Here is a 13,844-nt window from a genome sequence, read left to right as displayed (position 1 = left end):
TATTTCCTTCCTCTTTCCGCTGCAGCAGTTTGCAGGGCTCTCTCTGTCTCACCTAATGATGTCTAAGAGTCGGACACAAGGTGGTGTGCTCGGCCGCTGCGCAGCGTCTACTCCCGAGCGAGTTTAAATAACCTCAAGATGGAACCACCCTGCTGCCGAAGCACAAAGCGCCCAGAGGCTCCCGGAGCGAATCGACGCGAGGCACCCACGGCCTCAGGAGCGTCATCTTCCCCAAACAAGAACGGATGTCACCAAGCTGGTGACACAGGTCCTTCCTGACCTCACTGCCCTCACAAGAACAACGAACAACTGTTCATGGACAACACATCCCTCAGAAAATCCTAGACTACGGGCGTGACGCTGAAGCACCGCCAGCACCACAGAGACCACGACGCGCCTCACCTGGCAGAGTCAGAGGAGCCGCCCCAGGCCCGCCCAGTACTGCCCAGCAGGGCCCCTGAGCCCACCGCTCCTCCGGCGGACATCTGGCGCCCTCGCCCCAGCACTGTGGGCTGCTTCACAGGAGCCCCTACTACAGTTCCACCCCGCCGCGTCACCGGGGGAGCTGCGGGGCTCGACCCCTGGGCATCTGTGGTGGAGAAGACGGTGGGGCTTCCGACAACCGGCACTCGGCCGACCGAGCTCCTACCTGCTGAGCCTAGGCGGCGGTCCCTGCCAGCAGCTCTGCCCTCCTGCGGCAGCACGTCTGACCAGGGAACCTGGCAGGGCGCAGGGTGCGGGTCTGGGAGCCGGAGCCGGTTGTTGCCCCCGCGCGGGCCGCAGTTCACTCGGAGCCCCGCCCACCGGAGAGGCAGCTGGGATGCGAGCACGAGGGCGCCGCGCGGCAGCTTTCTCACAGCCCCGCCCACCGCCGAGTGGAGCTCCGCGGCCCCCGGCCCAGGAAGGCGGCCGCAACGCCGGCAGAGCCACACCGCCCAGCCCTGCTGGAGCCCTGGAGCTGAGTCCAGCAGGGGCAGAGCTCTGCCGAGCAGATCCAGCGGCTCTGTTCAGCCAGGAAACTTGAGACACCGGTCGGCTTGAGTCGAGACCACGAAGCGCCTTACCTGTCTTGGAGCCAGTTCTCCCACTCCACCTGGGCAGGGGAACTAATTTGTAGCCCCACCCACTGCTGAATACAGCTGCCCGCCCTCTCACCCAGGAAGCCTGACCAGAGCACACAGCAAGCTGTTTAGCCCATCCGAGAGCCGTGCTTACAGTGGCACTTAAACAGTGCACAGCCTGTGCTTCCCTGTCTCCAGAGCAACACCGGCGGCCCTGTCTGACCAGGGAATTCAGCGCATAGTTTGGTCTAATTAGGGCCCCCAAACAATGCTGCCCCGCCAGGGAAGGAAGCTAACTCAGAGCCCTACTTAATACTGGGTGGAGTACCCTGTCCCGACAGTCTGATGAGCCTGACCAGAGACTCCAGGCAACAGCAAAGCCCATCCTACAGCCTTACTAGGGCAGGGAAGCAAGCCAGCTTTCCTATCCAAGTGCTCTCAGCAGCACCACCACCCCTGCCCCCCACCTCAGGGTTCTGGGCAGTGGCCTTGCCCCAAAGTAGACCCTGATATAGCAGCCCACCCCCCCTGCCCACGAACATTACCAGCAGACACATCCAGAAACCCAAACAGGGCTGACTGGTGAAAAACTGTCTCTGCCAAAATCAACCTGTAAAATCTGGAAGAGGAGCCCACTTAACTCAAATGCTCAGATACCAACATAAGGAATCAAGGATCACAAAAATTCAGGTAAGCATGACACCACCAAAGCAGACTACTGATGCTAAAGAAACGGAGATCTGTGAACTATCAGACAAAGAATTCAGACTAATCCTCTTGAACTTGAGTGAGCTACAAGGACACACAACTAAACGAAATTAGGAAAACAATATGTGAACAAAATGAGAAGCTGAACAAAGAAACAGAAACCATTAAAAGCAAACAAAAATCCTAGAGCTGAAAAATACAATGACTGAACTGAAGCATTCAACAGAGAGCTTCAAAATCAGACGACCATGCAGGAGAAACAATCAATGACCTAGAAGACAGGACATTTGAAATTACCCAGTCAGAGGAGCAAAAGGAAAAAAAAAAGAAAGAGTGAAGGCAGCCTTATGGGGCACAATCAAAAGAACCAGTATCTGCATTACGGGAATTTCAGAAGAGAAAGCGAAAGAGACAGAAAGTATGTTCAAAGCAATAATGTGAAAAAGCTTCCCAAACTTGGGGATAGAAATTAACAGATCCATGAGGCCCAATAGACCCCAAACAGGTTAAGCCTAAATAGGGCTACACTGAAACACATTAAAAATATCAAAAGTCAAAGACAAATAATTTTGAAAGCAACAAGAGACAAGAGAGAAGTTACATACAAGGGAACCCCATAAGACTATCAGCAGATTTCTCAAAAGAAACTTCAGGCCAGGAGAGATGGGATGATACATTCAAAATATTGAAACTAAAAAACTCAGCCAAGAAGCCTGTATCAGGCAAAACTGTCCTTCAGAAGTGAAGGAGGGATAAAGATTTTCCTGAACAAGCAGAAGCTGAGGGAGCTCATCACCAGGAGACCTGCTTTACAAGAAATCCTAAAGGGAGTTGAGTGGAAGTAACAGGATGCTAATTAACATGATAAAATATAAGAAGGTATCATAAGATTCAATGATAATGGTAAATATAAATTCAAAATTAGATTCTATAATATGGTAATGGTGGTGCATAATTCACTTACAACTCTAAAAGTTAAAAAACAAACAGTAAAAAGAATCATAACTATAAAAATCTGTTATTGGATACACAATATGAAAAATATGTAAATTGTAATATCAGTAACATAAAATGTGAGTGGAGTAGAAGTAAAAGTGTGAAGCTTGGGACAGCTATCTAAGTTAAGTTGTCATTTTAAAATAGGGTGTGTTATAATTTTAAAATATTTTATGTAAGACTCATGTAACCACATGGGAAAATCTGTAGTAATTACACAAAAAGAACACGATAGAGAAGTCACAGCATACTGATACCCAAAGACATCAAAGCACAGAAAGACAGCAGGATAAGGAACAAGGAACAATGGGTCTACAAAACAGCCAGAAGGGGCTTCCCTGGTGGCGCAGTGGTTGAGAGTCCGCCTGCCAATGCAGGGGACACGGGTTCATGCCCCGGTCCGGGAAGATCCCACATGCCGCGAAGCAACTAAGCCCGTGCGCCACAACTACTGAGCCTGAGCTCTAGAGCCCGCGAGCCACAACTACTGAAGCCTGTGTGCCACAACTACGGAAGCCCATGCGCCTAGAGCCTGTGCTCTGCAACAAGAGAAGCCACCGCAATGAGAAGCCTGCGCACCGCAACAAAGAGTAGCCCCCGCTCTCAGCAACTAGAGAAAACCCGCGTGCAGCAGCGAAGACCCAATGCAGCCAAAAATTAAATAAATGAATAAATAAATAAATTTTTTAAAAAAGCCAGAAAACAATGAACAAAATGGCAACAGCAAGTCCATACCTGTCAATAATTAAACAAAAATAGATTAAATTCTCCAATAAAAACAAAAAGAATGACTGAATGGATAAAAACACAAGATCCAACAACATGCTGCTGCCTACAAGAGACTTGCTTTAGCCTTTAAGACAATTAACTGAGAGTGAAGTGATGGAAAAAGACATCTCAAGCAAAACTAACCAAAAAGAAGCAGGGAGTGGTAGCTATACTTACATATACCAGACAAAATAGATTGTAAACTAAAAATGATAAAAAGAGACAAAGAAGGTCATTATATAATGATAAAAGGGTCGATCCATCAAGAAGATATAACAACAAACTGAAAAAGACAACCTATAGAATGGGAAAAAATATTTGCAAATCATGTATCTGATAGGGATTAATATCCAAAATACATAAAGAACTCAAGACAACTCAACAGAAAAAAAACAAAAATAAACCAAATAATCCAATTTTAAAATGGGCAAAGGACCTCAACAGACATTTTCCAAAGAAGACATACAGATGGCCAACAGATACATGAAAAGTCACTTGAAAAGTTCCTCAACATCACTAATCATCAAGGAAATGCATATCAAAACCACAATGAGATATCACCTCATGCCTGTTAGAATGGCTATTATCAAACTACCATCTGATCCAGCAACCTCACTTCTAGGAACATATCCAAAGGAAACAAAACCACTTATGTTGAAGATATCTATACCCCTATATGTTCATAGCAGCATTACTCACAATAGCCAAGATATGGAAATAACCTAAATGTCCACTGATGGATGAAGTTGTGGTATATGAGTCTGTATGTATTTGTGTGTGTATATATATGTGTCTATACACACACATATACATACATACATATGTATGATGGAATATTATTCAGCCATAAAAAAGGAAGGAAACCCTCCTATGGTGACAACATGGATGGACCTTGAAGGCACTGTGCTAAGTGAATTAAGTCAAACAGAGAAAGACAAATACTGTATGATCTCATATGTGGAATCTTATTAAAAGAACAAAATTTAACTCATAGAAAAGAGGTGGGGGTTGAGGGAGAGGGAACTGGACAAAGGTGGTCAAACAGTTCAGATTTCCAGTTATAAGATAAATAAGTACCGGGACTGTAAAAGTACAACATGATGACTGTCGTTAAGTCTGCTGTCCGTGATATACAGGAAAGTGGTTAAAGAGAGTAAATTCTAAGAGTTCTCATCACAAGGAAAACGCTTTTTTTGTCATTCTCTTTTTTTAGTATCTGTATGAGATGATGGATGTTAACTACACTTATTGTGGTAATCATTTCACAATATATGTAAGTCAAATTATTATGCTGTCCACCTTAAACTTATACTGTGCTGTATGTCAAGTATATCTTAATAAAACTGGGGAAAAAGGCAGAGTTATAAACATTATTAAATTTTATTAACAAAAACTTTGTACATTTTAATACATGTGGAATTTTACATCTAAGTAAAATAACAACACATTCAAAATTTACCATTTATACAAATTGTTACAGAATAACAACCAGTGGGTTAAATAAGTAAAATAAACCACACCGGTTTTTTTTAATTATCTACAAAAGACTTGATTTTCTTTAAAATTCCCCTGAACATATAAAAATAAATTAATTTTACTTTTCAATTAAATCTACCAATTAGAAATATTACAAATCAAAATATCAATGTTATCTTATGAATTTTTCACAATACAAAACAGATTCACAAAACCTTATTTACAGAAATGAGGTAAGAACTGTGCAATGTTTAACCAAGAGACATATTGCAGAATTAACATGTTCTTCCAGCTAAGTACACAGTGGAGGTCTAATTACAGCTGGGTCTTTTCCACTAATAATTCACACATTGAATAGTTCAATGATTACATCCCCAATTGTTTAATTTATACTCTGCTATACTGTCATACCAGGAGTGGGGCTACCCAACATGGAAGGGCTGTAATACAGATTTCACCTGTTTCAGGAACTGCAGTGGTGGGTTTTTTGTCTTGTTTTGTTTGTTTCAAATCATTGTCAATAATGGGAAGTTGTCTAACTTAAGAAAAAAAGAAAATTCTTACCAAATCCACTCATTTTTCTTGTGACTCATTAGTGGATAAATACCCAGGTAATAGTTTTGCCTGAGCTAGCTACAGTGGCATAGAAAGTTCTTAATAAAGGCAGAACCATGGGGAAGGCTGCTGGTGCAACGCCGACTGTCCCTACTACTCCCAAGGACTGAGAGCGCAGGCTCAGCTGTCCAGAGCCACTTCAGCACAAGGCAGGTACTAACAGGCACTTGATTCAGGCCAAACCCTACCAGCAGTTTCAGAGTGGCCCCTCTTTCACTTTGAATTGAGCTGGTTCCCTCAGCAGCCTTAGAAATCACTGAACTCAAGCTTTCTTTAAAATATGAGTAGGTCTTAACACTAAAGAAAAAGCATTTAGCAAAAGAAAATTACCTTTAGCAGAAGCAGACATTTACCATCCTAACTTGATTACCAAAATTGGCCAAATCCCATTAGAAAGGAAATTTTTATAATAAAGATTGCCAAGTCCAAGTGGATGACCTATTTATTTGTAATATTTAACCAATAAAACTCCAGTAGAAGAAATTAGACAGTTCCTTGAAATTTGTTTTGACTCACAGAGCAAGCATAACTGTAACCCAAACAAAAGATCGTATTTCATGTTCCAACTTTTACATTAAAATCAAATGGTTTAAAAATGGAACAAGTCTTTAGTTTTGCTATTCATCTCTCCAATTTATAACAAAATTAGTTGTACACCAACTATATTAAATTTCTCTTAGGCTGATAAACTCATTGCATGTAAATTACTTCAATGACAAAAGTTAGCTATTTAATTTTCTTTCAAAATTCAAAAAATGTGGGTGAGGGTTGGGGGATATGGGAATTCCATTTCAGTGCAACAAAGCAACAAGAAAATCAATCAAAGCCTTACAAGAATGCTCTTGGGGCAATTAATCCTTTGTCGTGCAGCTGGTTTCTTGTTGCATTTCTTCATAGGTGTAGTAAGGGGACTGCAACAGCAGCCAGATGAAGTGCTAGAATGGCAGGATAGTCCATTTCTAGATGTTTCTCAAGTGTCAACTTTTTTCTTGAGCAACAGGCCCAGTTTTATCACTAAGTCTCTGCAGTTAAAACAAACAAAATAAGATGCATTAGCTAAATGAATTTTTGGCCCCCACTTGAGATAATATCGTCTTACTTGAAATTATAACTGAGATAAAAGGTCATATATACGGTTACTCCTTTTTTTCTAAAAGTCAGCATGGCTACTTTTCAGCATAATATAAAGACATGAATTTACTGCTAAACATTCAGTTGCTTTATATTAAATTCAGCAGTATACAAAGACAGAAGTGCCCCTCTGAGGGAGGATTCATAAGGAATGAATGTAGAAACCATCCCCCCAGACTGACTTTTCCACAGAAGTAGTAACACAGTAGTGTGGAAAATTAACTAAGAAAGTCATGGGTTCTGATCCCACACGTGCTATGTGTCCTTTGAGCTTTAACCTCTTTGAATCTCCCTATTTAAAAAATGGGGTTACAGCCTATTAATATTTTAAAGATTGGAACCACGTATACTATTGTATCTAACAAAGATGGCTGCCACATAGCAGGATACTCATAAATATTATTTCCCAGCCTTGCTTTTCTACGTTAATTAATATTGTTTATTTTATAGTGTTTACTATTGTGATTTTCCATTAAAAATACATTTCATACTGTATAATTTTTTTAACACAAGAAAAAACTTAGGAAAAAACGTTTAAAAAAAATTCTAAATTAATACAGAATCAATGAAATTTTCCACGTCTGCAAAACTAGGTTTGTGATAATGACAGTATTCACAGTCAGGAAATCAGAGGAACAGTGGGGCAAACAAAAAGCACTGAAGAGTTAATGAAAACCAATACTTCTATATTGTGAACCAATTCTTGTTACTAAATACAAACTAAAGTTTTTGAAAACTAAAAGCACAGTAAAGAGCAAACTTTCAAAGTAATGGGAAAGAGCAAACATTGTGACTTTTAACACCATTTTTTGCCAAGTCTCCCACCTCATTCTTTCCCTTCTTCCTTTTCCTGATGTCCAGTCTCCATTCTATATCCCAATATCCTTCCTCTAACAGGGTTCTGCCCTGAACTGGAATTTAGGGGAAACATTTATACTCCAGTAAAGTAGACCTGATTGAAGGGGAGAATTAATAGAAAGAAACAGCCTTAAAATGTGTGCTACTATACGTATAGTATACTGTTCCTGCACCCATTTTTATTTATCTTAACTTGTACATTGAAAGGGTAAGATGCTATCACTTACATGAGATTAATAAAGAATTTAAATTTCATTACAAATGTGATTATGATTTACTTTCTATCAGGTAGAATAACTGGATTGCCCTAAAGTTTATATATTAATTTTATTATAAATGTAATTCAATTTTAGCATGTCTGAGCAAAATAATAAAAATATTCCTAAATTATCTAGACTATTTCTATAATTAAAAATATTAGTCAAACAAAGATTCTCAAAACACCAACTACTATCTTCTGATTGGACTGTCCAATACCACTTACCATACTAAAACACATTTTCATTTTGAAAAATTGCTGAATTATAAAACAGTCTTCCAACCTTACGTGCAAATTCAAACTGATATACTTAGAGGATACATAAATTGGCTTAGGTCCTTTCTGTTTACAATATCCAGGTGCTGAAACAACTGGTTTTAAGAAGACATTATCAGGGGGATAATATATTTTAAGGGGGGTGGGGAGGAAGAGAGGGGCTGGACAGTCATCTCTGATTAATCAGTAAAATTTGTTTTGGTATTTTACTAGCTCTAACAAAGCACAGACACTTACTGTTACCTTCTGACTTGCATTATCGCCATGGATGGTGAGGAACGGGTTGGTGGTGGCTGGATGAAGCGGAGGCGCCTGCGTGCCTGCGAGCAGGTTGTTGATGGGCATCTGCGTGGGTGCCGGGATCTGCAGCTGCTGGAGATCAGGCTGGTGGTGCTGCTGCACCAGCTGATACAGAAGGGCCTGGTGCTGCTCCTTAGTTAAGAACATGCAGGAGAGGGTGAGTCCCAGTGCAGACCCGGCAGTCAGGACAGCCTGCTTTCTCTCTTCTTTGCTCTGATATTAGGTATTCAAGTGACAGCAAAGTCATACTACTAAGAAAGACAACAAGAGTCTCATCTGGAAGAACACACTGCACTAGATAATAACCATCTACTGTAAAATGTAAGTATCATCAGGGAATGGCTTTATTTTCAAAATGGGGCAAACAAACGTAGGGGAACCCTATTCATATGAGGTTGCCCATGACAATCAAGGAGAACGGCAACTCAGAGCAGCCACGTGACCTGCGTTTGGCTTTAGAATGCACTGCATGGTGAAACCCCTCCCATAATTCTGGGAACTTAAAATAACTTTTAAAGTTCTCATTCATGCCAACAGAAAGAGTGCTTTCTTGATGCGGTTATGAGACCATGCCTTCCAGCAAGCACCCCTGAGCGCTTACTATGATGTGCCAGGCACTGTTCTGGGGTGAAGAAATGTTAGGAAATGATTACTGCCCAGGGTTGCGGGGAACAGGAGTGTAAGAGAGAGGACAGCGGGGGTGGGGGTCAGGGTGGTTCTCACTTGGACACAGACACGAGGAGACGAGGGAATTCTCTACGCGGATATGGCGGGTGGGGGGGTTCCAGGCAGAGAGAGTGCTAGCCAGTGCCGAGGGGCCCCATGGCACACCCAGGACGAGCAAGGAGACTGGGCCGGAGAGCAGTGAGCAGGAAGGGGGCCAGAGAAGGACAAGGGCCTGGAGTGTCGGCCGAGAGCTCTGGTTTTTCTCAAAGTAACGCGGGAAGGCAAAGGAAGGCTCTGAACAGAGGAGCGACACAACCTGACCTAGGATTCTTGATGGATTCAATGTGAGGTGTCAGAAAAAGAGAGGGGTGAAGGAATAACGGCTTGAGCAGCTGGAAGGATGGAGGTGCATCAGCTGAGGTGGCGCAGCCATTTGGAGGGTCAGCAGTTCCGTTTGGACACATTATGCCCGCACCATTTATTAAGAGAGCCAAGTGGTGGCAACTAAGTAAGCAGTGGATATGGGAGCTTGAAATTCCAGAGAGCGGCCCGGGCTGGAGACGTCGGTATCAGCACAGACAGTATTTAAAGCTCTGCGGCTGGAGGAGATCCTGAATTCTAGGATGCTCTGAAACGAGTGGGGCTGAGGAGAAGAGCAGGACCCAGAAAAGGAAGCTAAAAAGGAAGAACCAGTTAGGCAGGAAGAAAACCAAGATAATGTGGTATCCTGGGAGCTAAGGGAAGAAAGTGCTTCCAGTGGGCAGAAGCCATTACCAGGTCAGGGAAGATGCCAGGCAGAAACGGACAGGGCTGAGCATGGGGCAGCAGCTGGTCGGGAGGAGGGTCAGGAGGAGGTCGAGCAAGAGTTTTCCTTGAGGAGGGAGGTGCCTCACAGTACCATTCCTGACTACGTACGTGAAGTTTGATGCTTGTAAATAAACAAACCTCACGCCACAACCTTGGCTGCAAAGGAAACGTCAAGTCTAATCCACTCAGTCTTCATGGTCTCTGGGTAATAATTTGTGCTAAAAATTCCTTGATCAACCACGTTCCAGAAACAAGACACCTAAATGTGCTGTTATTAAGAGTAAAATCTGGATTAACAGGAAGAACCCCAAATAAACTGAATTCCAGAACTTCATATTAAGATGAGGCAAGAGATAAGAAAACAAGATTACATTTTAGTGTAAGCGTTTAAGAATTTATATAGACTCTGTCCTTATACCACTGTTAGAACAGTGACGGTGACAATGATCCAGAATTGTAAAACAGACATTTTCAATACATTTTTGACTAAAGCAAGAAAGTAGGTAGGTAGATGTATTTTAGAAAGAAGTTACAAAGGCTGAAACCCCGAAGTTAATTAAATGGGTGTTCTCCTAGCAGTGAGGTGTGCTAGACACACCCTCCCACATCTGCCTTAGTTCTCTCCCCTCCTCCAAGATATCTGTTCCACACCTTCTTTCCCTCCTCTAACTACAATATCTCTATCCCCCTCAGCTGATGACTTTACTTATAATTCCCATTTAAAAACTACAAACATTAGAAGTGGGTTTCCTCAACCTCCTGTCATAAAACCCACCCACCGACAGCCTCTCTGCCTCCCTCTTATCACAGGGGAAGCTGCTCTCTCCTGAAGAGCTCTGCTGCCCTGGCGTTATCCCTCCTCTCTCTGCACCAGAAAATTCCCCATCAACATACACATATGCTGTCATTTTCAAAATGATTAGAAACTACCCCCCTTAGACCACGTCTTTCTAATGCTAGCTGCCGATTCATTTCTCTGCTCTTTACAGTAAAACATCTTGAGTTGCCTGTACCCCATCTTCGCTTCCTCTCCTATTTTCTTTCCAACCACTCAGTGAAGCTTTTCACTTCTCAGCAAAACCACGTTCTCAAAAAGTTCTAGACACCCAAATCCAATGGGCAGTTCTTACTTGTCTCACCAGAAGCATTCTACACAGCTGAGTCCTCCCTTTCTTGAAATGTTTCTTCACATGGAACTAGGCCACCACTCTCTGTGCTAACCCACTGGCCACTTTTTCCCTAGACCCTTGACTAGATTACTCTCCTCCTCCAGGGTGCCCAGGGCTCAGTCCTGAGACATTAGATTTCATTCCCTACTGACTTCAGCGAATCCCGTGAATCTAAACATCACTGTATGTCATGTCACTATTGTGTTCAAAGCCCGACAATTACAGGACTTCCTTGGCAGTCCAGTGGTTAAGACTTCGAGCTTCCACTGCGGGTGGCGCGGGTTCGATCCCTGGTCAGGGAACTAAGATCCTGCATGCCATGCTACGTGGCCAAAACAAATAACAAACAAACAAAAACCCTACAATTAATTCTTTAAAATTCTGAAAGGAAAAATGAGGATATACGAAAAAAGAGTTTTTTAACTGGGATAATTATTAAAGCTAGGCAATCGGTATACCATACTCTCTACTTCTGGTACACTTGAATGTGTATTTCCACAAAGAAAGGTTTTTTAAAAAAAAATATCACCGATGGCTTTCCATCACACTTAAGGTAAATCTAAATTCCATGCCATGGAGAGCCAAACAAGGCAGCCCACAAGCTTGCAGCCCACACCCACCCGTCTGACTGCTCTCCTCCACACCAGTCCAGTCACACAGCTCACAGGCCCTGGTCCCTCCACCTTGAGTGAATGTTCTCTTCCACCGCAACCCCCCCCATGTCAGAAAGTCATGCTCCTTCAACTTTTATTCAGGTGTGTGCTCAAAAGTCACCTACTCAGAGGCTGGACCATCCTATCTAAGATGGCTCTCATCCGACTGTTATCCAATCCTTATCCTGCTTCATATTCCTTCCCAGTACTCATCACTACCAAAAAGTGTGTATATATTTATCGTCCATCACCCCTATCATAATGAAGCTCCATGAAAATACAAGTCTCCGTGAAAATACAGAGTCTACCAGAGTTGCATAGACCACGTTCTAGTATTTGTCGATGAATCAATATAATGTCACTGCAGGTATCACAGACTACACCACAATGTCATTTCACAAAGTGGGCAATCTATACCTATGCTGAATAGTTATTATAGCTTGGATCACTTGCTCCTAATAAAGATCAAGTATTATCAAAAGGAAGAACTTACTGGTGTGAGCTGTTGCGAATTTAACAACTGCTGGAATTGCTGTTGATGAAGAAATATTTGTCTTTGCTGGTCAGAAAGTAATCCTAGTCCTGAGGCACTGAAAAACGATGAAAACTCTTACTTTCTACTGTACACCTTTTAACGGTTTTTTTAATGTAAAATGAACAACTGTTTCAAGTTGATGTTTAATAACTTAACAAGTTTCTAACCATAATACTTTTTGAAAACAATGATGTACAAATTTCTTTTATCTCTCTTTCTCTCTCTCTGCACATATACAGGTAAACAAGAATTCACATTGTCAGTAAATGTTTTGTTTCCCTTTATACTGTAAACCAAGCAGGCAGTCAGTTGTTTTATGGAATAAAAATTTACGTGTGTTTATAACAGAACATGTAATACTTTATTTTTAATCATTCAAGGATAATTTAACCCACACTAAGTGACACATATTTAAAACAAAGGAAGAATCCAAACATACTACTAATTGATTTGACCTAAACTTTTTTTTACAGTCCCAATGGTTGGTAAAATTAAGCACCAATGAAAAGAGAGCCAGAAGAAATAGTTTACTACTATCCATTGCAAATACATTGAAAATGATTTATTCCTCAAAAGTATGTGCAATAACAACATGGCTTTGCCATTCAAATGAAATTCCACTACAGTGAAACAGCGAGTCTCACTCCCTGGAAATTCAAGATAAATATTTGACCTTCATCTTATATCAAAATCTTTGACAACAAAGCTAACAAAATTACATAGCTGAATTTTAAGAAACCAACATTCATATGTGATCTTCATTATAATATTACTTTTCTTCAGGATTTATGACCCATGAAGGCAATATACATGGGGATAAGAAAAATTAGCATTTAAAACACACATCACAGATCAAAACTGAAATTTTCAGTATAGAATATACCTAATGCTTTGTTACGAAAGGTGATTTAATTTTGTTTTAACCTGAATTACTTAAGTGTCAAAAATAAATGGCTCTTGGTATAATATATTAAGTTTTGGTGGCTTTTAATTTCTTAGAGTACTTCTAACAAGGAACACATTTAAAAATCCCAATCTAAAGTATGGACAGCACTGGTACCATGTTACACTAAAAAACCCAAAAGGTATTGAAGTAAGTTTCTTACCTGTTAGTCAGTGTAGTTGGCATTGGATGTGCTGCATTAGGTGGTACAGTTGTGTGGGTGAGGGGGGTAGGGTTCTGGGATATTGTGACAGGGGTCTGAATAACCCCATTTAAAGCTCCTACAATGCCATTAATTGCCAGTTGGTTACCTGGCAAAGCTCCAATTATTCCACCCACTCCAGGCACGGCAGGAATGGTGGATGGTACAGTCTGCATTCCACTAGCCAGTGCTCCCACTGTCACACCATTGACCTGCTGAACTCCACTAAGGCCTGAGCCCTGCTGAGCTGGACTCTGCCCAGCAGGAGGTGGAGTAGAAAGAGCCGATGAGCTGCTGGTGCTTTGTCCACTGGAGGTTAAGTCCTAACGTAAGAAAGAATAGAAACTAAGTTGTAAACAATACAGCAAAACTGTTTAAAATAATTTTAAACCATCTAATGTGATATACTACTGTTCATAAG

At 41.7% G+C, this 13,844-nt stretch overlaps 1 protein-coding gene across 11 annotated transcripts in view; it reads right to left on the bottom strand.

Moving 5' to 3' along the window:
* Positions 1-5,157: 5,157 nt before the first annotated feature.
* The window catches only part of MLLT10 (MLLT10 histone lysine methyltransferase DOT1L cofactor), a 246,798-nt gene continuing 238,111 nt past the window's right edge, over positions 5,158-13,844 (bottom strand). For 6 of the 11 annotated variants that reach the window (XM_060097691.1, XM_060097690.1, XM_060097693.1 and 3 more), the window contains 4 exons: positions 13,385-13,746; positions 12,237-12,333; positions 8,386-8,580; positions 5,161-6,646 (listed from right to left, as the gene is read on the bottom strand). In XM_060097691.1, the coding sequence (XP_059953674.1) occupies positions 6,602-6,646; positions 8,386-8,580; positions 12,237-12,333; positions 13,385-13,746 (699 nt within the window). In that variant the 3' untranslated portion in view covers positions 5,161-6,601. Of the gene's footprint in view, positions 6,647-7,580; positions 7,708-8,385; positions 8,581-8,646; positions 8,697-12,236; positions 12,334-13,384; positions 13,747-13,844 lie in introns of those variants that run through there. The other 5 variants (XR_009531819.1, XM_060097697.1, XM_060097695.1 and 2 more) reach the window with 5 other exon arrangements.

The sequence above is a fragment of the Mesoplodon densirostris genome, chromosome 4 (genome assembly GCF_025265405.1).
Source record: "Mesoplodon densirostris isolate mMesDen1 chromosome 4, mMesDen1 primary haplotype, whole genome shotgun sequence".
NCBI lineage: Eukaryota > Metazoa > Chordata > Mammalia > Artiodactyla > Ziphiidae > Mesoplodon > Mesoplodon densirostris.
This window is presented reverse-complemented; position numbering and strand designations above follow the sequence as displayed.